Source organism: Oncorhynchus clarkii, chromosome 24 (assembly GCF_045791955.1).
Source record: "Oncorhynchus clarkii lewisi isolate Uvic-CL-2024 chromosome 24, UVic_Ocla_1.0, whole genome shotgun sequence".
NCBI classification, from domain to species: domain Eukaryota; kingdom Metazoa; phylum Chordata; class Actinopteri; order Salmoniformes; family Salmonidae; genus Oncorhynchus; species Oncorhynchus clarkii.
This window is the reverse complement of record NC_092170.1, coordinates 35542168-35564289: the sequence shown is the minus strand read 5'-3', so window position 1 is coordinate 35564289 and position 22122 is coordinate 35542168. Positions and strand designations below refer to the sequence as shown.

The 22122-nt window shown below is 45.5% G+C and overlaps 1 protein-coding gene across 1 annotated transcript in view; it reads right to left on the bottom strand.

Annotated features, from left to right (window-relative positions):
* Nucleotides 1-22122, bottom strand: part of LOC139382376 (cGMP-dependent 3',5'-cyclic phosphodiesterase-like) — a 224980-nt gene that overhangs the window by 40143 nt on the left and 162715 nt on the right. Inside the window, exons 3-12 of the mRNA XM_071126381.1 lie at nucleotides 16645-16734; nucleotides 14215-14303; nucleotides 9451-9560; nucleotides 6402-6457; nucleotides 6133-6192; nucleotides 5389-5539; nucleotides 4756-4808; nucleotides 1608-1682; nucleotides 1414-1455; nucleotides 1229-1297 (exon numbers count right to left, since the gene is read on the bottom strand). Coding sequence (XP_070982482.1) covers nucleotides 1229-1297; nucleotides 1414-1455; nucleotides 1608-1682; nucleotides 4756-4808; nucleotides 5389-5539; nucleotides 6133-6192; nucleotides 6402-6457; nucleotides 9451-9560; nucleotides 14215-14303; nucleotides 16645-16734 — 795 coding nt within the window. The remainder of the gene's footprint in view (nucleotides 1-1228; nucleotides 1298-1413; nucleotides 1456-1607; nucleotides 1683-4755; nucleotides 4809-5388; nucleotides 5540-6132; nucleotides 6193-6401; nucleotides 6458-9450; nucleotides 9561-14214; nucleotides 14304-16644; nucleotides 16735-22122) is intronic.

Genomic DNA, 22122 nt, shown 5'->3' with positions numbered 1-22122 from the left:
TGCAGGAAAATAATTGTCTGATCTGGGTTCAGCTCAGCTACTTGATCTTGTTTCCTTTTCAAAAGGACAGTGTTTTTTCCTATCAAGTTTGGGCACCCATCAGTGGTCCCACTGGATAACTTTTCACAACTCAGTCCCAGCTTTGCCACACACTTATTAACCTCCTCCAATAAATCTTTCCCTGTGGTTGTGCTCTTCATTGACTGCACTGAAGCCCCTCTGTCATTTTAATGTCTGGGGTTATGACCTCGTCAGAATATCAACAACTGCACCGTGTCACATCACTGCTCTCATTCAGGGCCAAGGAGAAATAGGTGACACCTTGCTATGTCCTCAACATGCCGTGTCACATCACTGCTCTCATTCAGGGCCAAGGAGAAATAGGTGACACCTTGCTATGTCCTCAACACGCCGTGTCACATCACTGCTCTCATTCAGGGCCAAGGAGAAATAGGTGACACCTTGCTATGTCCTCAACACGCCGTGTCATGTGCATCACTGCTCTCATTCAGGGCCAAGGAGAAATAGGTGACACTTTGCTATGTCCTCAACACGCTGTGTCACATCACTGCTCTCATTCAGGGCCAAGGAGAAATAGGTGACACCTTGCTATGTCCTCAACACGCCGTGTCACGTGCATCTCTGCTCTCATTCAGGGCCAAGGAGAAATAGGTGACACCTTGCTATGTCCTCAACACGCTGTGTCACGTGCATCTCTGCTCTCGTTCAGGGCCAAGGAGAAATAGGTGACACCTTGCTATGTCCTCAACACGCTGTGTCACGTGCATCTCTGCTCTCGTTCAGGGCCAAGGAGAAATAGGTGACACCTTACGATGTCCTCAACACGCCGTGTCAGTGTTCATCTTGACAGGTAAACATTTTCAAACAGCTCTTTCTGGTCGGTGAAAAGTATTACTGCAGAGTCAATTTAACATTCTTTAATGAATTCACCCTCAGCGAATGGCTTGCAATATTTAGCAATTTTGTGGGACAGTACATAGCTCGCTCTCACAATTCCGTTGTTTGCTGAATGCAGTTTGTGAAATGTCCTTGCTGCTTTTGCAACTGAGAAACTCAGTCAGTGAGTGAGTGAGTGAGTGAGTGAGTGAGTGAGTGAGTGAGTGAGTGAGTGAGTGAGTGAGTGAGAGAGAGAGAGTCTGGCTGGACTGCCTCCACATTGATCTACATGGCAAGATGCTTTTGACGGTCTAGGATCATGGTCACTCACCTCCGTGACATCCTGAAGTGTGATGGATCTCTTCTTCTCCACTATTTGCCCAAAGCGCCCAAACATCAGCTAGAAGAAGAGGTATACATGATCACTTTTAGCCTCTTGCCTCATCATTTCCCCATGTCAAAGTCTAGTTTTAATGAAATGTTTAGGGACAGTAACATGGGTCATTAGTCACTCACAGGGAAGCTGATCTCCTCCTCTAGAACTTTGTCTCCAACCACCTGAGGAGGATAGAGGTCAGACGTTAGATTCCTTATGGACCGTTCTAACGGAGGAATACCCAGTTATCAGACTGCTGTGGCATTAAAACAGACATTATTTTAATTATTTATTCATTGAATCTTTATTTTAGCAGGGAGGACGAAGGACGTACCTGACAGAAGAGCTGGTGGTTGTCCTCAGACACCAGTAGGAGACAGCAGCACTGAGACTGGGTCTGCTGCTGCAACTGAGACAAAACAGCCAGTACATGATGAATAATAAATACACATTACCTCATCAATGCATGACGAATAATAGACACACATTACCTCATCAATGCATCATTATCACATCTCTCTAACTCTACTGATCACATCTCTCTAACTCTGGAACAGCCATAGTTGTGATAATGGTTGTAGTGGAACAGCCATAGTTGTGGTAATGGAACAGCCATAGTTGTGGTAGTGGAACAGCCATAGTTGTGGTAGTGGAACAGCCATAGTTGTGGTAGTGGAACAGCCATAGTTGTGGTAGTGGAACAGCCATAGTTGTAGTAATGGAACAGCCATAGTTGTAGTAATGGAACAGCCATAGTTGTGGTAGTGGAACAGCCATAGTTGTAGTAATGGAACAGCCATAGTTGTGGTAGTGGAACAGCCATAGTTGTGGTAGTGGAACAGCCATAGTTGTGGTAGTGGAACAGCCATAGTTGTGGTAGTGGAACAGCCATAGTTGTAGTAATGGAACAGCCATAGTTGTAGTAATGGAACAGCCATAGTTGTGGTAGTGGAACAGCCATAGTTGTGGTAGTGGAACAGCCATAGTTGTGGTAGTGGAACAGCCATAGTTGTGGTAGTGGAACAGCCATAGTTGTGGTAGTGGAACAGCCATAGTTGTAGTAATGGAACAGCCATAGTTGTGGTAATGGAACAGCCAGAGTTGTGGTAATGGATGTAGTGGAACAGCCATAGTTGTGGTAGTGGAACAGCCATAGTTGTGGTAGTGGAACAGCCAGAGTTGTGGTAATGGATGTAATGGAACAGCCATAGTTGTAGTAATGGAACAGCCATAGTTATGGTAATGGATGTAGTGGAACAGCCATAGTTGTAGTAATGGAACAGCCATAGTTATGGTAATGGATGTAGTGGAACAGCCATAGTTGTAGTAATGGAACAGCCATAGTTATGGTAATGGATGTAATGGAACAGCCATAGTTGTAGTAATGGAACAGCCATAGTTATGGTAATGGATGTAGTGGAACAGCCATAGTTGTGATAATGGATGTAGTGGAACAGCCATAGTTGTAGTAATGGAACAGCCATGTTTGTGGTAATGGAACAGCCATAGTTGTGGTAGTGGAACAGCCATAGTTGTGGTAGTGGAACAGCCATAGTTGTGATAATGGTTGTAGTGGAACAGCCATAGTTGTAGTAATGGAACAGCCATGTTTGTGGTAATGGTTGTAGTGGAACAGCCATAGTTGTAGTAATGGAACAGCCATAGTTGTGGTAATGGAACAGCCATTGTTGTGGTAGTGGAACAGCCATAGTTGTGATAATGGTTGTAGTGGAACAGCCATAGTTGTAGTAGTGGAACAGCCATAGTTGTGGTAATGGAACAGCCATAGTTGTGGTAGTGGAACAGCCATAGTTGTGATAATGGTTGTAGTGGAACAGCCATAGTTGTAGTAGTGGAACAGCCATAGTTGTGGTAATGGAACAGCCATAGTTGTGGTAATGGAACAGCCATGTTTGTGGTAATGGTTGTAGTGGAACAGCCATAGTTGTAGTAATGGAACAGCCCTAGTTGTGGTAATGGAACAGCCATAGTTGTGGTAGTGGAACAGCCATAGTTGTGATAATGGTTGTAGTGGAACAGCCATAGTTGTAGTAGTGGAACAGACATAGTTGTGGTAATGGAACAGCCATAGTTGTGATAATGGTTGTAGTGGAACAGCCATAGTTGTAGTAATGGAACAGCCATGTTTGTGGTAATGGTTGTAGTGGAACAGCCATAGTTGTAGTAATGGAACAGCCATAGTTGTGGTAATGGTTGTAGTGGAACAGCCATAGTTGTAGTAATGGAACAGCCATAGTTGTAGTAATGGAACAGCCATAGTTGTGGTAATGGTTGTAGTGGAACAGCCATAGTTGTAGTAATGGAACAGCCATGTTTGTGGTAATGGTTGTAGTGGAACAGCCATAGTTGTAGTAATGGAACAGCCATAGTTGTGGTAATGGAACAGACATAGTTGTGGTAGTGGAACAGCCATAGTTGTGATAATGGTTGTAGTGGAACAGCCATAGTTGTAGTAATGGAACAGCCATAGTTGTGGTAATGGAACAGCCATAGTTGTGGTAGTGGAACAGCCATAGTTGTGATAATGGTTGTAGTGGAACGGCCATAGTTGTAGTAGTGGAACAGCCATAGTTGTGGTAATGGAACAGCCATAGTTGTGATAATGGTTGTAGTGGAACAGCCATAGTTGTAGTAGTGGAACAGCCATAGTTGTGGTAATGGAACAGCCATAGTTGTGGTAATGGAACAGCCATAGTTGTAGTAGTGGAACAGCCATAGTTGTGGTAATGGAACAGCCATAGTTGTGGTAATGGAACAGCCATAGTTGTGGTAATGGAACAGCCATAGTTGTGGTAATGGAACAGCCATAGTTGTAGTAGTGGAACAGCCATAGTGGTGGTAATGGAACAGCCATAGTTGTGGTAATGGAACAGCCATAGTTGTAGTAGTGGAACAGCCATAGTTGTGGTAATGGAACAGCCATAGTTGTGGTAATGGAACAGCCATAATTGTAGTAGTGGAACAGCCATAGTTGTGGTAGTGGAACAGCCAAAGTTGTGGTAGTGGAACAGCCATAGTTGTGGTAATGGAACAGCCATAGTTGTGGTAATGGAACAGCCATAGTTGTGGTAGTGGAACAGCCATAGTTGTAGTAATGGAACAGCCATAGTTGTGGTAATGGAACAGCCATAGTTGTAGTAGTGGAACAGCCATAGTTGTAGTAGTGGAACAGCCATAGTTGTGGTAGTGGAACAGCCATAGTTGTGGTAATGGAACAGCCATAGTTGTGGTAATGGAACAGCCATAGTTGTGGTAGTGGAACAGCCATAGTTGTGGTAATGGAACAGCCATAGTTGTGGTAATGGAACAGCCATAGTTGTGGTAGTGGAACAGCCATAGTTGTGGTAGTGGAACAGCCATAGTTGTGGTAGTGGAACATCCATAGTTGTGATAATGGAACAGCCACGGTGTGTTTGTGTGTCTTCATGTGTACAGGGTAGTATGAGATCTCCAGTACTTACATAATTGATGACTTTAAGCTGAAGAGTAGTTGCATCAAGGTCATACAGCTCACCTGAGAGAGAGAGAGGTAGAGGTAGAGAGAGAGAGAGAGAGAGAGAGAGAGAGAGAGAGAGAGAGAGAGAGAGAGAGAGAGAGAGAGAGAGAGAGAGAGAGAGAGAGAGAGAGAGAGAGAGAGAGAGAGAGAGAGAGAGAGAGAGAGAGAGAGAGAGAGAGAGAGAGATGAAAAATGGAAGAATGAAGAGAGGAGATGTAATAAACCAGGGAGGGGAGAAGAGACAGCAACAAGAGCAGCAAAGGGAGTGTGTGTCTGTGTGTACAGTACATACTGCAGTATTCTTGGGCAACAGCTAGTCAGTTTTATTATGAGTTTCTACGCAGCGTTTTAGCAAAGCTGTAAAAATGTCACCGTGTTCACCGTGTTTTCACACTCCTGTTGTTATTCACAGGTTTATTCCTCTTTTGACAGATGGATCCAATCTACATTCATAGACTTTTATTTATACAGTTCTATTGTATTACTGTTATCGGACCCAAGGGAGAAGTGTGTGTGTGTGTGTGGTGTGTGGTGTGCGTGTGTGTGTGCGTGTGTGTGCGAGAGAGGTCTCTGTGTGGTGTGGTTGCTCGGTGATTACCACACAGCTGTAGAATCTTGCGGTCCAGGTCACAGTAGTCTGTGGGTTCAGGCCGGAGCAGTGCATTGTGGGACTGGATCGGTGACAGGCTGACGAGAGACTTCTGATTGGCCGACTGTAGGGTCCATACCCTCCTACACGCTACAGCCGCCTACACACACACACACACACACACACACACACACACACACACACACACACACACACACACACAAATCTGGCCTTTCAATACACCAATAGACTTACTGCTTCTGAGCTGCCCACACAGCTTCACAAAGACTGTGTGGGAGTCTCTGTGGGAGTCTCTGTGGGTATTATTATGTGGGAGTCTCTGTGGGAGTCTCTGTGGGAGTCTCTGTGGGAGTCTCTGTGGGAGTTTCTGTGGGTATTATTCTGTGGGTGCCTCTGTGGGTGTCTCTGTGGGAGTCTCTGTGGTGTCTTTGTGGGTATTATTATGTGGGTCTCTCTGTGAGAGTCTCTGTGGGTATTATTCTGTGGGTGCCTCTGTGTGTGTCTCTGTGGGAATTATTCTGTGGGTGTCTCTGTGGGAGTCTCTGTGGGTATTATTCTGTGGGTGCCTCTGTGGGTGTCTCTGTGGGAGTCTCTGTGGGTGTCTCTGTGGGAGTCTCTGTGGGTATTATTCTGTGGGTGCCTCTGTGGGTGTCTCTGTGGGAGTCTCTGTGGGTGTCTCTGTGGGAGTCTCTGTGGGTGTCTCTGTGGGAGTCTCTGTGGGGTCTTTCTTACATGTTTCTCCAGAGTGTTGAGGTGTTGTTCATCCTGATCACTCAGCGGTTTACAGCCCACCTGACAGAGCAGAGAACAGTGACACGAACAGTGTTTATCCACTAAACCTGTACCTACTGTATCACTTCAAACTTAGCTCATCGACCTAACACACGCACACGCACACACACATACACTAACAACCCCCTCCACACACACACTAGTGTTAGGGGGGGTTGTGTGTGTTTGGGTTTGTGTGTGTGTGGAGGGGGGGTGTTTGTTTCACTCACCAGTAAGACTGAGATGGCCACACCATGATCTTGGTCCAGGAGAGGAATTATCAAAGCTGTAGAGAGAGAGACAGAGAGACAGAGAGAGAGAGAGACAGAGAGAGAGAGAGACAGAGAGAGAGAGAGACAGAGAGAGAGAGGCAGAGAGAGAGAAAGGATATACAAGGTCTGAGGTCATCTGCCTTTAGCCCAAAGAGCAGGAACCCAGACTTCGTCAAAGAAATTGGAAATACAAGAAACCTGGTATAGAGGAGACAGAACCACTGGTTGCCCTCTAGGTTGCAGAGAGCTGGTAGTCCCATCCACCAAACTACCAGGTGTGAAAAAGGGAGGAGACTCAGGCGGTATGCTAATTTGGTATAAAGCAGAGCGAACCCACTCTATTAAATTAGTCAAAACAGGAACATTTTACATCTGCCAAGAAATGAATTAGGGAAATTAGCTCAAAACAAAAAAATGTCCTCCTGTGTGTTACCTATATCCCCCCACTAGAATCCCCATTCTTTGATGAAGACAGCTTCTCCATCCTAGAGGGGGAAATCAATCATTTCCAGGCCCAGGGACATGTACTAGTCTGTGGCGACCTAAATGCCAGAACTGGACAAGAACCTGACACCCTCAGCACACAGGCAGACAAACACCTACCTGGAGGTGACAGCATTCCCTCCCCCATATGCCCCCCTAGACACATCTATGACAACATAACCAACAAAAACGGGTCACAACTCCTGCAGCTCTGTCAGATGCTGCGTATGTACATAGTCAATGGTAGGCTTCGAGGGGACTCCTATGGTAGTTACACCTATAGCTCATCTCTTGGCAGTAGTACTGTAGACTACTTTATCACTGACCTCAACCCAGTGTCTCTCAGAGCGTTCACAGTCAGCCCACTGACACCCCTATCAGACCACAGCAAAATCACAGTCTACTTGAACAGAGCAATACTCAATCATGAGGCATCAAAGCCAAAGGAACTGAGTAACATTAAGAAATGCTATAGATGGAAGGAAAGTAGTGTAGAAAGCTACCAAAAAACAACGAGGCAACAACAAATTCAGTCCCTTTCAGACAACTTCCTGGACGAAATGTTTCACTGTAATAGTGAAGAAGTTAAAAACATGGCAGTGTATTTGACCTTTCAACTTTGCTTTCAAATCAAAGAAATTCAAGCAGACAACGTAAGAAAATTAACAACAATGACAAATGGTTTGATGAAGAATGTAAAAACCTAATAATGTAATTGAGAAACTTGTCCATTGAACTACAGGTCAAAATACAAACCCTCCAACCTAAAAAGGCCTGTGGTGTTGATGGTATCCTAAATTAAATGATAAAATACACAGACAACACATTCCAATGGGCTATACTTAAACTCTTTAACATCATCCTCAGCTCTGACATCCCCAATATTTGGAACCGAGGACTGATCACCCAAATCCACAGAAGTGGAGACAAATTTGACCCCAATAACTACCGGGGGATATGTGTCAACAGCAACCTTGGGAAAATCCTCTGCATTATCATTAACAGCAGACTCGTACATTTCCTCAGAGAAAACAATGTACTGAGCAAATATCAAATTGGCCTTTTACCAAATTACCGTAAGACAGACCACGTATTCACCCTGCACACCCTAATTGACAAACAAACAAACCAAAACAAAGGCAAAGTCGTGTCATGCTTTGTTGACTTTGACTCAAAACGGTATGAGGGTCTGCTCTACAGATTGATGGAAAGTGGTGTTGGGGGGGAAAAACATACAACATTATAAAATCCATGTACACAAACAACAAGTGTGAGGTTAAAATTGGCAAAAAACACACACATTTCTTTCCACAGGGCCGTGGTGTGAGACAGGGATACCTTCTTCAAAATATATATTAATGAATTGGCGAGGGCACTAGAACAGTCTGCAGCACCCGGCCTTGCTCTACTAGAGAAAAAAAAACTTGAATCAGTTATAGAACCCATTTCCCTTCATGGAGGTCTGGGGTCCGCTCGCCAAACAAGAATTCACAAAATGGGACAAACACCAAATATCTTCTGTGTACAACGTAAAACACCAAATAATGCATGCAGAACATAATTAGAATTAGATACCCATTCACAAACACAAATAGACCTCACAGAGTCCCAAGACAGCAACACAATTAAACCCAACCAAATCATGAGAAAACTATAAGGTCATTACTTGACACATTGGAAAGAATGAACAAAAAAACAGAGCAAACTAGAATGATATTTGGCCCTAAACAGAGAGTACACAGTGGCAGAATCCCTGACCACTGTGACTGACCCAAATCTAAGGAAAGCTTTGACTATGTACAGACTCAGTGAGCATAGCCTTGCTATTGAGAAAGGCCGCCGTAGGCAGACATGGCTCTCAAGAGAAGACAGGCTATGTGCTCACTGCCCACAAAATGAGGTGGAAACTGAGCTGCACTTCCTAACCTCCTGCCCAATGTATGACCATATTAGAGGTGCATATTTCCCTCAGATTACACAGATCCACAAAGAATTTGAAAACAAGTCCAATTTTGATAAACTCCCATATCTACTGGGTGAAATACCACAGTGTGCCACCACAGGAGCAAGATGTGTGACCTGTTGCCACAAGAAAAGAGCAAACACCATTGTAAATACAACCTATATTTAACCCATATGTATATTATATTTCTTTATTTTCCCTTTTGGACTTTAACTATTTGCGCATCGTTACAACACTGTATATATATATAATATGACATTTGTAATGTCTTTATTCTTTCAGAACTTTGGTGAGTGTAATGTTTACTGTCATTTTTTTGTTGTTTCTTTCACTTTTGTATATTATCTGCCTCACTTGCTTTGGCAATGTTAACACATGTTTCCCATGCCAAGAAAGCCACTTGAATTGAGAGAGAGAGAGAGAGAGAGAGAGAGAGAGAGAAAGATAGACAGAGGGACACTGCCTGACAGTGTGAAAGCTTACACACACACACACACACACACACACACACACACACACACACACACACACACACACACACACACACACACACAGACAAACCTCGTCTGTGGGGTGGGAGGGGTGCTGCGAGGCTGCTCCTTTGTTTCTCGTGCAGTTCCGACGGAGGTAGACCTGCACACACACACCTCTTCAACTGGCCCACCACCTCCCTGAGAAACACAGAGGGAGGATGTTAGAACACCACCCATACACAACGGGGGGGGGGGGGGGGGATGTTAGAACACCACCTCTCTGAGAAACACAGAGGGGGGATGTTAGAACACCTCCTCCCTGAGAAACACAGAGGGGGATGTTAGAACACTACCCATACACAGGGGGGGGGGATGTTAGAACACCACCTCCCTGAGAAACACAGAGGGGGGATGTTAGAACACCACCTCCCTGAGAAACACAGAGGGGGGATGTTAGAACACCACCTCCCTGAGAAACACAGAGGGGGATGTTAGAACACCACCTCCCTGAGAAACACAGAGGGAGGATGTTAGAACACCACCCATACACAGGGGGGGGAGCGATGTTAGAACACCACCTCCCTGAGAAACACAGAGGGGGGATGTTAGAAAACCTCCTCCCTGAGAAACACAGAGGGGGATGTTGGATGTTAGAACACCACCTCCCTGAGAAACACAGAGGGGGGATGTTAGAACACCACCTCCCTGAGAAACACAGAGGGGGGATGTTAGAACACCACCTCCCTGAGAAACACAGAGGGGGATGTTAGAACACCACCTCCCTGAGAAACACAGAGGGAGGATGTTAGAACACCACCCATACACAGGGGGGGGAGCGATGTTAGAACACCACCTCCCTGAGAAACACAGAGGGGGGATGTTAGAAAACCTCCTCCCTGAGAAACACAGAGGGGGATGTTGGATGTTAGAACACCACCTCCCTGAGAAACACAGAGGGGGGATGTTAGAACACCACCTCCCTGAGAAACACAGAGGGGAGTTGTTAGAACACCACCCATACACAGGGGGGGCTGATTCTCTATAGACAATACAATAGAAGGACAGATTTATAAAAGATCCATTACTTATTGTCTACTGAAATAAATCAAATGAATGTAATTCCCAGAGCCAGGTGTGTGTACAGATGAGATAGTGACGGGTTTCCCCATGGGTGAGTGTGTTGCTGTGGGTCACTATTGTCTCGTATGATAATACAGAGGGCACCTTTGTCATGCTAATCTATGAGAAAAGACATCTGTTCCAATATCAACTAAAGCTGCACACGCACGCACACACACACGCACACACACACGCACACACACACACGCACACACACACACGCACACACACACACACACACACACACGCACACGCACACACACACGCACGCACGCACACACACACACGCGCACGCATGCACGCACACGCACACGCACACGCACACATGCACAGGGCAGTCAGTATTGCTTGCGATGGCAGATGGGCACGGCAGTGGACAGAGAGGATCGATAGTCTCTTTACAGCACAATTCGATGAAATACCCACTACACAAACAGAGGAAAGCCTTCTACATCAACAGTGTTCCTCACGTTTGACTCTCGAGAGGAACAGGTTGAGCAGGCTTAGTTCCAGCTTAGTTCCAGCTAATCAACTCTAATCAGGTGTTAGGATTGGGCAGGAAAAGTCTGCTAAAAATGAAGCTTTCGCGCATGCACGCCCCCCCCCCTCCCCCCCCACACACACACACACTACAGATTGTGTCAGCGGGTGCTTGCAGGTGTGTACAGCATGTAAATATTTCTGTGTGTGGGTGTGTGTGTGTTTGTGTGTGTGTGTGTGTGTGTGTGTGTGTGTGTGTGTGTGTGCGCACTTGTGTGTGTGCTTGTGTGTGTGCGTATGTGCGCGTGTGTGCGTGTGTCAGGCTCGAGGGCTCTAGTTCAACACAGAAACTCTCATGAATAATGCAATGTTGGTTTTACCAAAGCCAGGTTAGGACAAGGGTATTCAGTCTGTATGTGTGTGTGTGTGTGTTTCTAAAAAGCTAGAGTAGGAGGAAGCTGTTGAGCCTGTAGCGATCACTTACAGAGGAGAGGATCAGAGTCTTACTGAAAGAGACCGAGACCGAGAGAGAGGAAAAAAAGAGAAAGAGAGATAGAGAAAAACAAACAGACAGACAGAGAGAAACGGAGAGAGACCAAGAGAGAGAGAGAGAGAGATATGTTGAGAGAGAGTGGTGTTGGGGGAAAAACATACAACAGTATAAACTCCATGTACACAAACAACAAGTGGTTCAAATTGGCAAAAACTTTCTTTCCACAGGGCCGGGGGATGAGACAGGGATGCAGCTTAAGCCCCACCCTCTTCAACATATATATCAACGAATTGGCGCGGGCACTAGAACAGTCTGCAGCACCCGGCCTCACCCTACTAGAATCTGAAGTCAAATGTCTGCTGTTTGCTGATGATCTGGTGCTTCTGTCACCAACCAAGGAGGGTCAACAGTAGCACCTAGATATTCTGCACAAATTCTGCCAGACCTGGGCCCTGACAGACCTGGGCCCTGTCAGACCTGGGCCCTGTCAGACCTGGGCCCTGCCAGACCTGGGCCTTGACAGTAAATCTCAGTAAGACCAAAATACTGGTGTTCCATAAAGAATCAGTTGCCACGACCACAAATACAAATTCCATCTAGACACCGTTGCCCTAGAGCACACAAAAAACTATACATACCTCGGCCTAAACATCAGCGCCACAGGTAACTTCCACAAAGCTGTGAGCGATCTGAGAGACAAGTCAAGAAGGGCCTTCTATGCCATCAAAAGGAGCATAAAATGTGACATAACAATTAGGATCTGGCTAAAAATACTTGAATCAGTTATAGAACCCATTGTGGTTGTGAGGTCTAGAGTCCGCTCACCAAACAAGATTTCAAAAAATGGGACAAACACCAAATTGAGATGCATAATTCTGCAAAAATATCCTCTTTGTACAATGTAAAACACCAAATAAGGCACGCAGGGTAGAATTAGGTCGATACCCGCTAATTATCAAAATCCAGAAAAGAGACATTCAATTATACAACCACCTAAAAGGAAGTGATTCCCAAAACTTCCATAACAAAGCCATTACCTACAGAGAGATGAACCTGGAGAAGAGTCCCCTAAGCAAGCTGGTCCTGCGGCTCAGTTCACAAACACAAACACACCCCACGGAGCCCCAGGACAGCAACACAATTAGACCCAATAAAATCATGAGAAAACAAAAAGATAATTACTTGACACATTGGAAAGAATTAACAAAAAAACAGAGCAAACTAGAATGCTTTTGGCCCTAAACAGAGAGTACATAGTGGCAGAATACCTGAACACTGTGACTGAACCAAACTTAAGAAAAGCTTTGACTATGTACAGACTCAGTGAGCACAGCCTTGCTATTGAGAAAGGCCGCCGTAGGCAGACATGGCTCTCAAGAGAAGACAAGCTATGTGCTCACTGCCCACAAAATGAGGTGGAAACTGAGCTACACTTCCTAACCTCCTGTCCAATGTATGACCATATTAGAGACACATATTTCCCTCAGAATACACAGACCCACAAAGAATTCGAAAACAGATCAAATTTCTATTAACTCCTATATCTATTGGGTGAAATACCACAATGTGACATCACAGCAGCAATATTTGTGACCTGTTGCCACAAGAAAAGGGCAACCAGTGAAGAACAAACACCATTATAAATACAACCCATATTTATGTTGATTTATTCTCCCTTTTGTACTTTAACTGTTTGCACATCGTTACAACACTGTATATAGACATAATATGACTGTTCATTTTTATTGTTTATTTCACTTTTGTTTATTACCTACTTCATTTGCTTTGGTAATGCTAACATATGTTTCCCATGCCAATTAAGCCCCTTAAATTGAATTGAAATTGAATTGAGAGAGACAGAGAGAGAGAGAAAGAGAGAGAGAGAGAGAGAGAGAGAGAATTGAATTGAATTGAGAGGGAGAGAGAGACACAGAGAGAGAGAGAGAAAGAGAGAGAGAGCGACACAGAGAGAGAGAGCGCGAGAGAGAGAGAGAGAGGGAGAGCGAGAGAGAGAGAGAGAGAGAGAGAGAGAGAGAGAGCGACACACAGAGAGAGAGAGAGAGAGAGCGCGAGAGAGAGAGAGAGAGAGAGAGCGACACACAGAGAGAGAGAGAGAGAGAGCGCAAGAGAGAGAGAGAGAGAGAGAGCGACACACAGAGAGAGAGAGAGCGACAGAGAGAGAGAGCGACACACACACAGAGGGAGAGAGAGAGAGAGAGAGAGAGAGACACACAGAGAGAGAGAGAGCGACACACACAAAGAGAGAGAGAGCGAGAGAGAGAGAGAGAGACACACACAGAGAGCGAGAGAGAGAGAAAGAGAGAGAGAGCGACACACACAGAGAGAGAGCAAGAGAGAGAGAGAAAGAGAGCGAGAGAGAGAGCGACACACAGAGAGAGAGAGAGAGAGATAGGTGGTATATTTCAGAAAGTATTCTCTCTGAAATCTCTATGAATGGTGATGGTGATACACCTGTCACAGACTGGGCTGACAGAAAGACACCATACTCCCTCCATTCCTCCCTCCCTCTATCCATACCTGCTGATATTCTCTCCAGTCTTTTATCAGTCCTTCGAACAAAGGAAGTGCAGATAATATTCTGTCTAATCTGACATTTACCACAAAGATTTCTGCTACACATGGACTCACACACAAAGGGTTTCATACCACATGGACTCACAAACAGAGGGTTTCATACCACATGGACTCACAAACAGAGGGTTTCATACCACATGGACTCACACACAGAGGGTTTCGTACCTGATCTTCCCCTCCTTTGGCAGCTCATGGCTTGGGCCATCACACTGCAGCCTGGAGTCTCCCTCCAGCACGTACACACACACACACTCCTGTAAGATAACACACATCAGGAGTAGAGCTAGTGGGGGGGGGGGTCATGGGTGCGATCCCCCCAATGTTTATGCAGATTAAATTGTATACAGTGAATTCAGAAAGTATTCAGACCCCTTCACTTTTTCCACATTTTGTTACATTACAGCCTTATTCTAAAATGGATTAAATTAAATGTCATCCTCATCAATCTACACACAATACCCCATAATGACAAAGTGAAAACAGGTTTTTAGAAATTTTAGCAAATGAATAAAAAATAAAGAAGAGAAATACTTTATTTACATAAGTATTCAGACCCTTTGCTATGAGGTTTGAAATGTAGCTCAGGTGGATCCTGTTTCCATTGATCATCCTTGAGATGTTTCTACAACTTGATCGAAGCCCACCTGTGATAAATTCGATTGATTGGACATGATTTGGAAAGGCACACACCTATCTATATAAGGTTCCACAGTTGGCAGTGACATGTCAGAGCAAAAACCAAGCCATGAGGTCGAAGGAATTTATCATAGAGCTTCAAGACAGGATTGTCTCGAGGCACAGATCTGGGGAAGGGTACCAAAAACATTGCTGCAGCATTGAATGTCCCCAAGAACACAGTGGCCTCCATCATTCTTAAATGGAAGAAGTTTGGAAACACCAAGACTCTTCCTAGAGCTGGCCGCCCGGCCAAATCGAGGAATCATGGGAGAAGGGCCTTGGTCAGGGAGGTGACCAAGAACCCAATGGTCACTCTGACAGAGCTCTAGAGCTCCTCTGTGGAGATGGGAGAACCTTCCAGAAGGACAACCATCTCTGCAGCACTCCAACAATCAGGCCTTTATGGTAGAAAGGCCAGACGGAAGTCACTCCTCAGTAAAAAGCACATGCCAGCCTGCTTGGAGTTTGCCAAAAGGCACCTAAAGGACTCAGAGCACGAGACCTTAGTCTGATGAAACCAAGATTGAACTCTTTGGCCTGAATGCCAAGCGTCACGTCTGGAGGAAACCTGGCATGGTGGTGGCAGCATGATGCTGTGGGGATGTTTTTCAGCGGCAGGGACTGGGAGACTAGTCAGGATCGAGACTCAAGGCTCTAATCGCTGCCAAAGGTGCTTCAACAAAGTACTGAGTAAAGGGTCTGAATACTTTTATAAATGTGATATTTCAACAAAAAAAACATATTTTTACAAATTAGTCTAAAAAAAAAAGTCTAAAAAACTACAATTCTTTCCATTTTAGAATAAGGCTGTAACGTAACAAAATGTGGAAGAAGGGAAGGGGTCTGAATACTTTCAGAATGCACAGAATGCACAGAATGCACAGAATGCACACAATGCACAAAATGCACAAAATGCACAGAATGCACAGAATGCACAGAATGCACAGAATGCACAGAATGCATCTTACCAAAAACCAAAGAAAAAACATTGAATACTATAAAACATGGCACAATGTGTTAATAATATGATATATAATATGATTTCATTAAATACTGAAATGGGTCTGTGCTGGTGTTGCTTATTTGATAAAGTAATGAACAGTAGAGCTGTGTCTGTTGTAATATCCTCTTGAGGGCCCCCCTGCTTGTTGGCTGCTACTGGGAGGAACCAGGTTTTCAAATTGATTATTCATTTACTTCTTTATTTTGTCAGTTCATTAGTTTAGAACTACTTTTGTTATCTTACTAACAGCCTAATTATTTCAGTACCAAAATAAAAACAAATATTTTTTTAGAGAAAATTATTCTGAAATAAATGAAAGCAGATCATTCATTTTTACACTTGTCTCACAGTCAAGAGGCTATAGGCCATTACTGAACATGCAAATAGATAACTGCAATGAAGCAGCCAATGTAAAACAACATTTTCAAACATTTTCCAAAATGCAATTAGTGGGAAAAAAGTGCAACTAATTAGAGGGGTTTCATGTTACAGAGGTAGAAATCTAGGTGATAGTCTAATTCTGACGCGAGACTATGAGAGCTTGATGGCTATTCAGCTCAAACTCAGCTCTGTGTGGTGTGTGTGTGTGTGACAAACAGCGTAAAATAACACACTCAGCAATTTAATTTCACAAAATTCAGCGGCTAACCAACTAAAGGTTAACTATTAACATCGATAGAGATGATGACTAATGTGTATTATTGACAGGCCATATCAGCTGTTCATTTTGTTACATTTTTGGTCAGAAGGGCCCCTGGAGAAAGACCCGCCTCCTCTGACCCTAGCTCCGCCCCTGGCACTCATACTTAACATACACACCTATATATAAATGACAACACCCTGATGCAGTTTTGAGGAATGGCGGCTTGACCCCTCCCAAAACTACACTACCCAGCAGCCCTGTGTGTACGTACCACGCTGGGCAGTAGCCCCTGTACAGTCTCTCTGAGAGCATCTCGGAGTGAGCGCACGTCAACAACTGCTGCCAGCCGCAGTAAAGCATCCTGGGAGGAAACAGAAACAGCTTTATGACAAGACACCATACAGCTAATAAGAGGGAACAAAGACAATACACACTTTATATGAGGGAACAAAGACAATACAGAGAGGGACTAGAGTTTTAGGGAGAGGGGATGGGGTTTTAGGGAGAGGGGATGGGGTTTTAGGGAGAGGGGATGGGGTTTTAGGGAGAAGTGCTGGGGTTTTAGGGAGAGGTGCTGGGGTTTTAGGGAGAGGGACTAGAGTTTTACGGAGAGGGACTAGAGTTTTAGGGAGAGGGGCTGGGGTTTTAGGGAGAGGTGCTGGGGTTTTAGGGAGAAGGGCTGGGGTTTTAGGGAGAGGTGCTGGGGTTTTAGGGAGAGGGACTAGAGTTTTACGGAGAGGGACTGGAGTTTTAGGGAGGGGGGCTGGGGTTTTAGGGAGAGGTGCTGGGGTTTTAGGGAGAAGGGCTGGTGTTTTAGGGAGAGGTGCTGGGGTTTTAGGGAGAGGGGCTGGAGTTTTAGGGAGAGGTGCTGAGGTTTAGGGAGAGGGGCTGGGGTTTTAGGGAGAAGGACTGAGGTTTAGGGAGAGGTGCTGGGGTTTTAGGGAGAAGGGCTGGGGTTTTAGGGAGAGGTGCTGGGGTTTTAGGGAGGGGTGCTGGGGTTTTAGGGAGAGGGGCTGGGGTTTTATGGAGAGGGGATGGGGTTTTAGGGAGAGGGGCTGGGGTTTAGGGAGAGGGGCTGGGGTTTTACGGAGAGGGGATGGGGTTTTAGGGAGAGGGGAAGGGGTTTAGGGAGAGGGGCTGGGGTTTTAGGGAGAGGGGCTGGGGTTTTACGGAGAGGGGATGGGGTTTTAGGGAGAGAGGCTGGGGTTTAGGGAGAGGGGCTGGGGTTTTAGGGAGAGAGGCTGGGGTTTAGGGAGAGGGGCTGGGCTGAATAGTTCAATTATTGTACTGGTGCGGAATGGAGGTGAATAGATACATTTAGTTCTACAGTCCTGGGGGTCATGCTTTACAGCCTGATGAGACCGTAGAGATACTTATTATTCTGTCCAAATAGAGAGAACGGGGGAGGAAAGGAGAGGAAGAAAGACAAATACCAATAAAGAGAAAGAGAGAGAATGAGAGAGAGTGGGGAGGAGAAAGAGAGAGAATGAGAGAGAGTGGGGAGGAGAAAGAGAGAGAATGAGAGAGAGTGGGGAGGAGAAAGAGAGAGAATGAGAGAGAGTGGGGAGGAGAAAGAGAGAGAATGAGAGAGAGTGGGGAGGAGAAAGAGAGAGAGTGGGGAGGAGAAAGAGAGAGAGTGGGGAGGAGAAAGAGAGAGAGTGGGGAGGAGAAAGAGAGAGAGTGGGGAGGAGAAAGAGAGAGAGAGGGGGGAGGAGAAAGAGAGAGAGGGGGGAGGAGAAAGAGAGAGAGTGGGGAGGAGAAAGAGAGAGAGTGGGGAGGAGAAAGAGAGAGAGGGGGGAGGAGAAAGAGAGAGAGTGGGGAGGAGAAAGAGAGAGAGGGGGGAGGAGAAAGAGAGAGAGGGGGGAGGAGAAAAAGAGAGAGTGGGGAGGAGAAAGAGAGAGAGTGGGGAGGAGAAGGAGAGAGAATGGGGAGGAGAAAGAGAGAGAGTGGGGAGGAGAAAGAGAGAGAGTGGGTGAGGAGAAAGAGAGAGAGTGGGGAGGATAAAGAGAGAGAGTGGGGAGGAGAAAGAGAGAGAGTGGGGAAAAGAAAGAGAACGAGTGGGGAGGATAAAGAGAGAGAGGGGGGAGGATAAAGAGAGAGAGGGGGGAGGAGAAAGGGAGAGAGGGGGAGGATAAAGAGAGAGAGTGGGGAGGAGAAAGAGAGAGAGTGGGGAGGAGAAAGAGAGAGAGTGGGGAGGATAAAGAGAGAGAGTGGGGAGGAGAAAGAGAGAGAGTGGGGAGGATAAAGAGAGAGAGTGGGGAGGATAAAGAGAGAGAGTGGGGAGGAGAAAGAGAGAGAGGGGGGAGGATAAAGAGAGAGAGGGGGGAGGATAAAGAGAGAGAGGGGGGAGGAGAAAGGGAGAGAGTGGGGAGGAGAAAGAGAGAGAGGGGGAGGATAAAGAGAGAGAGGGGGAGGAGAAAGAGAGAGAGAGAGAGAGAGGGGGAGGAGAAAGAGAGAGAGTGGGGAGGAGAAAGAGAGAGTGGGGAGGATAAAGAGAGAGAGTGGGGAGGAGAAAGAGAGAGAGGGGGGAGGATAAAGAGAGAGAGGGGGGAGGATAAAGAGAGAGGGGGGAGGAGAAAGAGAGAGAAAGAGAGAGAGTGGGGAGGAGAAAGAGAGAGAGTGGGGAGGAGAAAGAGAGAGAGTGGGGAGGAGAAAGAGAGAGAGTGGGGAGGAGAAAGAGAGAGAGTGGGGAGGAGAAAGAGAGAGAATGGGGAGGATAAAGGGAGAGAGTTAGGAGGATAAAGGGATGTTGTGTTTAATTGATCTGATCACTGGCGCCCTTCAAATGTCAGAGCACTCAGCATGATTACTATAGCTCAGTAAGAGGGCAACAGGGTATGCACAGAGAGAGAGAGAGAGAGATAAGGAAGGGGAGAGAGAGATAAGGAAGGGGAGATAAGAGCGATAAGGAAGAGGAGAGGTGAACGACAGGGATAGGAAGAAGGGGGGAGGGATTAGAGAGGGGAGGTAGAGGAGAGAGGGAAAGCTGAATATTTCCATAAATTATAGTATTTTTAAGCTGGATTTTATTTGTTCCACAATGCACCAGAAGTCAGAGATCAAATACTGCCATTTTAGTTAGTCAGATTATCCAAAGCTCTGAGAATTTAACTCTGAGAGTGAACATGTGTGCTTGGGGGTGTTACTATTGCAGATGGTTACTATAGCAGATGGGTACTATTGCAGATGGTTACTATAGTAGATGAGTACTATTGCAGATGGTTACTATAGCAGATGGGTACTATTGCAGATGGTTACTATAGTAGATGAGTACTATTGCAGATGGTTACTATAGCAGATGGGTGCTATTGCAGATGGTTACTATAGCAGATGGGTGCTATTGCAGATGGTTACTATAGCAGATGGTTACTATAGTAGATGAGTACTATTGCAGATGGTTACTATAGCAGATGGGTGCTATTGCAGATGGTTACTATAGCAGATGGTTACTATAGCAGATGGTTACTATAGCAGATGGGAGCTATAGCAGATGGTTACTATAGCAGATGGTTACTATAGCAGATGTGTCCTATAGCAGATGGGTCCTATAGCAGATGGTTGCTAAAAGCAGATGGTTACTATAGCAGACGGTTACTATAGCAGATGGTTACTATAGCAGATGGGTACTATAGCAGATGGTTACTATAGCATATGGTTACTATAGCAGATGGGTACTATAGCAGATGGGAGCTATAGCAGATGGTTCATAGCAGATGGTTACTATAGCAGCTTCATGATGAGGAATGATGCAATAGAGCAGTTACCAGACAATAGAAATATGAAAACCTAGAGCAGCTAACTGACAATAGAAATATGAAAACCTAGAGCAGCTAACTGACAATAGAAATATGAAAACCTAGAGCAGCTAACTGACAATAGAAATATGAAAACCTAGAGCAGCTAACTGACAATAGAAATGTGACAACATAGAGCAGCTAACTGACAATAGAAATGTGACAACATAGAGCAGCTAACTGACAATAGAAATATGAAAACCTAGAGCAGCTAACTGACAATAGAAATATGAAAACCTAGAGCAGCTAACTGACAATAGAAATGTGACAACATAGAGCAGCTAACTGACAATAGAAATATGAAAACCTAGAGCAGTTACCAGACAATAGAAATATGAAAACCTAGAGCAGCTACCAGACAATAGAAATATGAAAACCTAGAGCAGCTACCAGACAATAGAAAAATTAAAAACTAGAGCAGCTACGTACCTGACATTTTCTGACCCCCTCCCCCCGCACACGAACACACACACCTACACACACACCTACACACACACCTACACACACACACACACACACACACACACACACACACACACACACACACACACACACACACACACACACACACACACATACACATTTTCTCCCTCTCTAGCTCACACATTTAAGATAGTACCTTGAAGTGAACACACAGACAGTGGCGCACACACACACACACACACACACACACACACACACACACACACACACACACACACACACACACACATACACACAGACCCATAATTCTCTCTCACAAGCCCACACATCTGTAAATATATTTAGACAAGCAGCAGGCTGCAGTATTGAAGGGCATGTTGAGACTCTACACAGGGAGAGAGGGGGTGTCAGTTGTACGGTACAGCATGTTGAGACTCTACACATGGAGAGAGGGGGTGTCAGTTGTACGGTACAGCATGTTGAGACTCTACACAGGGAGAGAGGGTGGGTCAGTTGTACGGTACAGCATGTCTCCTCCAGGCGCTAGGCTCTGAGCAGCTTATTACACAGGATTAAATAGGATCACTCAATCAACCTGTAAGAATGCCTCTGTAATGAACCTAGATCTGTGCTAGCCAGCCAGGCTGTGCGTGTGTGTGCGTGTGTGTGTGTGTGTGTGTGTGTGTGTGTGTGTCTGAGGCTACCCGGAACATATCCCAGTCCACGTGATCGAAGCAATCTTGAAGCGTGGAATCCGATTGGTCAGACCAGCATTGGATAGACCTAAGCTCGGGCGCATCCTGTTTTAGTTTCTGCCTATAGGAGGGGAGTAACAAGATGGAGTCAGGGTCAGATTTGCCAAAAGGAGGGCGGCGGAGGGCTTTGTAAACAATGGTCGAGCATGTTACTCGCTCGTGTACTGATATCAAAATGCTGATAGAATTTAGGCAGCAATGTTCTCAAATTTGCTTTGTTAAAATCTCCAGCTACAATAAATGCAGCCTCAGGATATATGGTTTCCAGTTTGCATAAAGTCCAGCGAAGTTCTTGATGGCCTTCTTGGTATCCGCTTGCGGAGGGATATACACGGCTGTGACTATAACCGAGGAGAGTTCTCTTGGGAGATAATTCGGTCTGCATTTGATTGAGAGGAATTCTAGATCAGGTGAACAAAAGGACTTGAGTTCTTGTATGTTATTACAATTACACCATGAGTCGTTAATCATAGCCCATACACCTCCGCCTTTCTTCTTATAGAGGAGATGTTTGTTCCTGTCGGCGCGATGCACTGAATATCCCGTTGGCTGTACGGGCTCAGAAAGCATGTCCCCAGCTTGCCATGTCTCTGTGAAACAGAGACATCTCTGGATATCTCTTTGGAAAGCAACTCTTGTGAACTAGGGACTGGACATTAGCGAGTAATATACTCGGAAGCGGTGGGTGGTCCGAAGGCTCACTATAAGACCCCTCTCCTCCGACGGCGTTGTTTTGGGTCGGCCTCTGGAATCAGTTAAAATGCCCTGGGAGTTGCA